This window comes from Pipra filicauda, unplaced genomic scaffold, assembly GCF_003945595.2.
Source record: "Pipra filicauda isolate LSUMZ 115617 unplaced genomic scaffold, ASM394559v2 scaffold17_size4572894_pilon, whole genome shotgun sequence".
Classification (NCBI taxonomy): domain Eukaryota; kingdom Metazoa; phylum Chordata; class Aves; order Passeriformes; family Pipridae; genus Pipra; species Pipra filicauda.
Genome location: NW_024104287.1, coordinates 1,537,945 through 1,545,363, shown reverse-complemented (window position 1 = coordinate 1,545,363; position 7,419 = coordinate 1,537,945). Strand labels below are relative to the sequence as shown.

Sequence of the window (7,419 nt, the reverse complement as noted above, 5' to 3'; positions counted from 1 at the left end):
GCTATGTTTAAATCACAATGTCAACTCTCATTGGCACTTACTATACCTTATGTTGACTTGTCAGCAGTATAGCATCTCATTTTCCAGCAGCTGCTAAGAGTTTAGCTGAGACTCAGCTATACATCAGTACAACAAACTATTCAAAATTACTTCTTACAGCAATAGAAGCCTAATGGTTTTGCACTATGACAGGGAGGGAAAAGTATTAGCTTAGTAGCAGAAATGATAATGGTAAGGTATCCAACCTGGTTAGAGAGTTATTTGTAAATCCTTAATGAACCTGCTTGCATTATTCAACCAAAGGGCTTTTGGTAAATGGAAACAACACTAACATATATCTGGTAGAAAATGTACCATTTAGCTGCTATGCTTTTTACAGAGCCTTAGGAGAGATGCTAAATAAAGAGAATAAAAAGTAATGCTCAATAACTATCCACTTACTGAATTAGATGGAGATGGGCACCCCATAAAAACCCACAACAATATAGAGGTATGCACATGAATATGCACAGAGGGACTAAGATTGTCTCTTGAAAATGTATCATTCTCCCCACATGCTTTCTCCTGAGAGGTATTCACTACTTCAAGTTCATGCTTTTATGTGAGAATTAACTAAAATACTTCAAAAATGGTTACATAAAAGTTATTTCCCCTTAAAATAGACCATAAATTTTTGTTTATTGTTCTGGACTGCAATTGATATAATCAACTAGAAGCACAGCTTACAGACTCCTCAAGGCCAACAAGGTTTTATATGTTCTTCCATTGTTCATGCAGATTTTGACAGTAACCCCAAGCTTAGGCATTAGCTTGCAGATAGTCACATGTTAGGGGAAATTTTCAGATAGACACCATAAGACCAGGACAGGCAGGGAGGTAGGATTCGTTAGAGATTGTTTAACCTATGTAGAAGTCCTGTGAGCTACAGAATACCTGGAAAAGTCCCTGGTGAGCTTTTGAGACTCACATGAATCCCAGTAGGGTTTAGCGTTTCCAGGTTATAATTGTATTTCTTGAAACTGTTACAGTTGATTTTCAAGTGTTGCTGTGACTTAACCTCTACGTCATGTCTTGCACAGTCAGCACTCCAGAATGAACACTGAATGCCACGTGGATGATTTGTGAGTCTGGATGGCAGCTGAACTCCTAGGTAGACAGAAACCCTGGGGGCAATCGTCAAACTCATCTGAAACCCTATAGCCATCCTAACCCTAAAGGAACCCTTGCCATAGCATTTTATAACGTTCAGCTTCATCCTGTAAACCTCGCCAGCTCTGGCACCAACTTTATGAAGCCACCAGTGTAAGAGAGCTGGTCTCCGACCTTCTGGCTAATGTGCTGAAAAACATGACTCAGAAGAGCATTGTAGCAAAAATGCAAGCAGGATCACCAGACTGGTTACCTGCTGACGTCGTACAGCTTTAGGGCCCTCTTTTTTTTTTTTTTTTATTTTCTGAATGCTTGGCTTTAATATTAAAGGCTTCTATGTCAATGAGAACTAAAATCCAGCAGAGTAAAGAGCATGCTGACCTGTGCCAGATCTGCTCAATTACAGCTGGCTTTTCTGACATGAAAGCATTTCACCTTCTGTCTTCAGACTGCAAGCTCAGTGGAGGCTGGGACCACTATTTTAGGTCAGCTCGTACTGTAACACACATCCAGGGTGCTGCTGGAGTCGGAAGAACTCAGCTGGAGACATCAGCAAGTGGCAAACGAGACGGGAAGGCAAAGTTAAGGCTACATAAACATGGGACCCAGCTGTGAGATGAGTTCAGCAGGTGATAGTTAGACTAGGGGTCTCTGCCTCATGTTCCACCAGCTCCATGCATACTGTAACATCCAAAAGTGTGTCTGTGCACAGCAGGGAGCTCGGGGTAGCTTGTCTGCGGGACAGTGCCCCCCGCATGGGGACACCCAGCCGCAAACCCTTCCCCTGCAGCATGCCGGGCCCGGGGCAGAGGGCCCAGTTCCGCGGGGTGGCAGCAGCCACAGCAGGTGCACCGGGATCTAAATGCAAAAATGACGTGTAGGGGGTGTGTGTAGGCTTCTTCTGGGGGAGTATATGCGTCTGCCCTTCTGCCCAAATCTTAACTCGTCCTTCTTTAGTTCCCGGGTGGCCGGGGAGGGCGCGCAGGTCGTTGTGGCATGGATTCAGCCCGGGGATGGGGGCTTCCTATTTTTGTAGTTATTTTTGACGGCTTGGGGTGGCACGGGGGGCTCCCTCCCCGCCAGGAGTGCAGCCCCGCAGCGGATGCCCCGAGGAGCGCTGCGAGATGTGCGCGGGGCGGAGGGGGGCGGGTGTCCCGGGCGGCGGCGGCGGCGGCGGCGGCGGCGGGCGGGCACTAAGACCGCACCGCCCCCGGGCGCTGCGCGGCGGCCGCAGAAGAGGAGGAGACCGGCGGGCCCGGGAGGAGAGGCGCGGAGGGGAGCGGAGCTATGCTAAACCCGGGGTACCGCTGAGGCGGGGCGGGCCAGGCCAGAGGCGGGGGCTCTCCGGCGGCGGGCGCGCAGGGGCCCGGCTCCCGAGGCGGCGGCAGGCAGCATCTCGGCGCGGGGAGCGGCTCCGCAGCCACCGGGCCAATGAACATGTCAGTGTTGACTTTGCAGGAATACGAATTCGAGAAGCAGTTCAACGAGCATGCGGCCATCCAGTGGATGCAGGAAAACTGGTGAGTGCCGCCCTCGGGCCCCGCCGCCCGCCCGGATCGGGAAGGCGCTGAGCCCATCCGGGTGCGCGGGTTGCGCCCGGCCGGCGCGGCGCGGCTGGGCTCGGCTGGGCTCGGCTCTGCGCCGCCGTGCGCGGGCACACGGGTGCTGCCGCCGGCGCTACCTGCGCGCCCGGGCGGAGACTGACCCGCCGGGTTACACAAGGCCGGGGCATCCCGCCGCCGGCGCGGTGCGATGCGGGCCCTGAGCCCCGCCGCCGCCCCGGCCCGGCGGCGCAGAGCCGCACACGTGCCCCGGCTCTGCCCTCGGCCTCCCCTGCCTCCATCCCTGCCTCCATCCCTGCCCGTCCCTCCCGCTCCCCGCACTACGCCCCCGTTCAAACAAGTTGCGCGTTTGCCCGTGTTCCCCGTGGAGCCCCTTTCTCTTCCCCTTCCCCTCCCCCAGCTCCTAATAAAACTTCATTTGCAGCCATGCGGCTATTAACTTTCCCGGCGTGTGCGTGTGGCTGGGGAGCCGGGGCGAGCCGAGCCGAGCCGCGGCGGGACCGGGGGTGCGCAGAGCCCTGTCGGGGCTTCCCGGGTCGCGGCGAGCCGGAGCCTGACGGACCCGCAAAGGGACACACGCACGCTCACAGCCCGGTCCGCCGAAGGGGAGTGGCTGTACCGGGAGCCTGTTTTCTGCCCGGCACTGTCGCGGGAGCATCCCTGGGCCCTGGCCGGCAGCATGGAGACAGGGATGGAGGGAGCGCCCCAGCTGCTTCTGCCCCCTCCGCGGGATCCACTGGCCTGTCCTCGGGAGAGGATTCCCCTCTCCATCACACCTACCCACACTGTGCCCCAGTCCTCGCCCTAGCTTCGTCCACTTGCATTGGCCTTGTGTTCAAGGCTTGCCCAGGCTCACCTGCGCCCTGCTGCTGCACCATCACTGACCACCCTCACCTGGTGCCCAGTCTTGCCCTTTCTGCTGCTCCTGTGGTCTGTCTCCTGAGCTAGCCCCCAACTTTCTCATTGCTGTCATGCCCTCCCTTGGCAGTGCTGCCTGCCCTTTTGGGCTTTCAAGTGAGGACCCTACCCATAGCACCCTGATGTGACAATGGCAGGATAAGACTGTCTCTGGGCCCAGGCTTTGGTGTCTGTGTTTTCAGGGCAGAATGGTCCCAGATTGTAGATGGATGTCAACCAGGGATTTGCTAGAATACTCTAGTGACTGGTCTGGGAACTTTTAAGGGCAGTATAATTAAAATGACCATTTAAGTGCATGTATGTCTCCCTCTGTTCTCCTCCAGGTGAGCTCATTAGCTCTTGAAGAGTGCTTAGTGTCACTCATGTTTCAGGAAAAAGGAGACCACGTAGATATTCTTGGGCTGGGAGTGTTGGATGCTTCCCATTCTGTCCATGTTCCAGAAGAAAATTGGCATCAGAATAGGACAAGCTAGTAAAAGAGGAGGGAGAGGGTGATACATGACTGTATATAATAGCCAAATAACCCAGGAGAGATGCAGTTTAGAATAAAGAACGTGACTAGCAACCACCACTCCTGCATCTTCTTCTTGGCTCTCCTGTGCTTCATGATATGACCTTGGGAACATTACATAACTTCTTCCAGGCCTCAGTTTCCCCAGCAGGGAAAGACCAGGGGAGTTGGGGATAATAATGCTGAAATGCCCATATGAGGTGCTTTAATGACTTACATAATGTTTGCCGAGTGCCTTGAAGATGTCAGGTACTATATAAATGCTAAGCAGTGTTATTAAAATATCCCTGGCAGTTTCATGTGCTGCAGAAGTCACCAGCTGGACTCTGTAATGCTGGGCTCCCACTTCCCAGGTTCAGAGGAAGAGACCATCAGTATTACGCTGCTGCTGTACAGCTAAAGAGACATGATCATCCATGTGCACGAGCTTTCTGATCTAGTTTCCCCTTCTCTAAGGGAACTGATGAATTAATACCTTTGATTCACATGAAAGTAAAGGAGAGTGATCTGCTTGGGGGCCTGGGAATGTTTCTGGAAATGAAATGGAGCTGTGCCCTCTGAGGTCTCTGTCATGGCAGGCTTTTCCTGAAAATGCTGAGGATGACTTCTGAGTTTCAGGTTAAATTGTGCATTTTTATCTTCAAGAAATACACTTGCTTAGGGATACAGGTCCTGTTCAAGCACTTGAGTTTTGCAGGGAGCTTAACTGGTGAAATACAGCAGCTAAGGGCTACACAAGAAGGCTTTTTTACTTATCAGGGTGACTCAATAGGTTTGTGTATGCAGACATCAATGGCAGTACATGGCTTCTACACTTTGTAGGAGTAACCTTAATGTACACATCATTAATGTAAGAGCGTTCTAAGATGAGGTTGTTAAGTAGTAGTTTGCAGGGATAAACATGTTTTTTCATTCTTTGGGCAGCAAGACAGACTAAGGAAACACTATGGCAGGATTTTAAACTGTAATCACTATTTAAATTAGGATGCAATACTATTACAATGTCCAGCATGGAGGGAAATAAATTCTTTAGGTGTGCCATTTGTTATTTTACTTAATCTCAAAAATATTTCCTGATACCTTATAAAACAAAAAAAAAAAGGCTGTGAGGTGTTAGGGGGGATGAAGTGGTTCTAAGGAGTTGACCCTGACTTTTGGATTATTAGATGCATCTTTGGAGTCTGACTATGTTGCATATGAAAACATAGCCTAGTTTGAGGATGGACATGAATTCTTTTACATACCTTCTGGCTTCTGAGCTGGTTAAAGCACCAACAAGCCCTTTTAATTAAAACTGCGTAAGGCTAAAGCTGGAAAAGCTTGAATGCAAAGCCCGGGGTAGTGGCATACCCCTAGGTACTGGTATGGTTGGTTGGGAAGGATCATGGTGCAAGGAATGAAGTGTCTGGGTCAGCCAAGGCTTGCCCCTCCTTTTCCTCAGTCCTCTGAGTCTACTTCAAGCTCCATCACTGCCTGGGGAAAGTGCATGTCCTCTGCCCTCTCCAGTCGCTGGCACCCAGGCTTTTCTTCAGCACACCCGCATCCTAGGGCTTGTTTCCTCACTGCCATCTGCCCCTGGAAATCATCCCTCTGAGTCCGACATGAATGGAGCCCATCTGATGGCATATTGGTCTAATGGCAGCGAATGAGGACCTCCTTGCTTTATTCCAGATGTTTCTGTTTCACTGTATGGAGGACCCCATCCTGCAACATGCATCACTCTGAGACCTCTTTAAACCTTGGGCCTGGATTAGCAGAGCTGTAAAGAGGGTACTATTTTGACACAGAGGAAAAATGAATAGTCTGTTTCCTGATACTTATAAGCTGATGCATTTCATGCCTCCCTGAGTGCTTGGCTTTATGTTTATGCACACCGTAATGGTATAGCCCCCAGACTGCCTGGTTCTTTTGCATGGAGGCAGGAGAGGCTGAGCAAAGTTGGAGGCTGCAAAGACAAACCTCCAGCCTGCTGGTCTCTGATGGTAAGAACTGCCAGTTAGTTGTCTTCCCTAAACAAGCACAATGGCAGGTTTTCAGGAGGTTAAAGAACTAACAGGTCCATTTACTGTCATGAAACTTCTTAGACTTTATGTTGTGGGAAAGCTGTTGTTCATATAAGTTTAAGTATAGTGCCATTATGTAGCTTTGAATATAAAATACAGTATCACTTTAAGATACACTATCATATTGTGCTGAAACCATGGGAGGTTTGATTTAAGCACGACCAGGGTTAAGTCAAATGTTTATTAAAGTAATTGCTTAAAATGATTTCTCAAATCAAACTCTCCCAACACCTCCTCCCAAGCTTCTTCAAACAGGGAAGTGGTATGAAGTAAGTACTCTGCAGAGGATTTTTTTCCCCTTAAACTACTGTATGAGAATTAATGCAGTTCTAGTTCTTTATCTCTCATAGATAAGTATATTATTATTTTTGAAAATTCACAGTTCTGTCAGACATGCAGCAAAGAGGGTTGTAGTGCCAAGATCCTGATTCCCAGCTGCAGCCAGTGAGGCAGCAAAAACTGTCTGGTGCTTAGGAAAGCCAAAATGACAGAAATGCCTGGATGGAGTGGTGACTGCTGGAGTCCTTCTCCATCCTGCTGCAGAGCACCAGGTTCGGGCATCGGCACGAAGTGACAGTCGTTCCTGTTATAATTGTCTGGCCAATAATAATTATCTTCAGATGTCTGCTGACGAGGGGCTCGCCAATGGGGAGCCAGGAGGCCTGTGCTGACTGCGCCGAGATTATCTGGGCGAGGTGACGTCACGCTGGGGCTTGCCTAAAATCACAGAAACTTTTCCTCTGCTGCTCCGCCAGCTGCTGCAGCGGTTGGGCCATCCCTGCCCTGGCACCGATGCCCTCCAGCCAGCTGCTGCCCTGGGCAGGCTCTCCTCGCTCCTCTCTCTTCTGCCTCTCCTGTTTTTCTCCCTGAAAAGCCACGGTTTAACCCTTGGCAACCAGCAGTGTGCTTGTTGCAGATAGTAGCAGGAGCTGAGTAGGAGTGGAGGAGGATGAGCAGGATGAAAGTGAAACTGGTTGTTCCTTAGAGATGCTGTGGGGCTCTGCTGCAGAAACAGGCTGGTTTTGTTATCATTAACAAAAGTAATGATTCAATAAGGAGAGAAGCACTGCATTAGGACTGCTGGACATGTTTTGCTTTTTAAAGGGCTCTAGCAACTCAAACTTGATTCTGAAATTAACTTTGTGAACCTTAGGTGAGTATAAACATTTGTGTATTTGAAAGAAAACATCCGTGCAGGAGGTTATTTTTAACGTTT

The 7,419-nt window shown here is 50.0% G+C and overlaps 1 protein-coding gene across 1 annotated transcript in view; it reads left to right on the top strand.

Moving 5' to 3' along the window:
• Nucleotides 1-2,392: 2,392 nt before the first annotated feature.
• The window catches only part of ELOVL6 (ELOVL fatty acid elongase 6), an 82,880-nt gene continuing 77,853 nt past the window's right edge, over nt 2,393-7,419 (top strand). Inside the window, exon 1 of the mRNA XM_027721644.2 lies at nt 2,393-2,669. Within this exon, the coding sequence (XP_027577445.1) occupies nt 2,581-2,669 (89 nt within the window). The 5' untranslated portion in view covers nt 2,393-2,580. The remainder of the gene's footprint in view (nt 2,670-7,419) is intronic.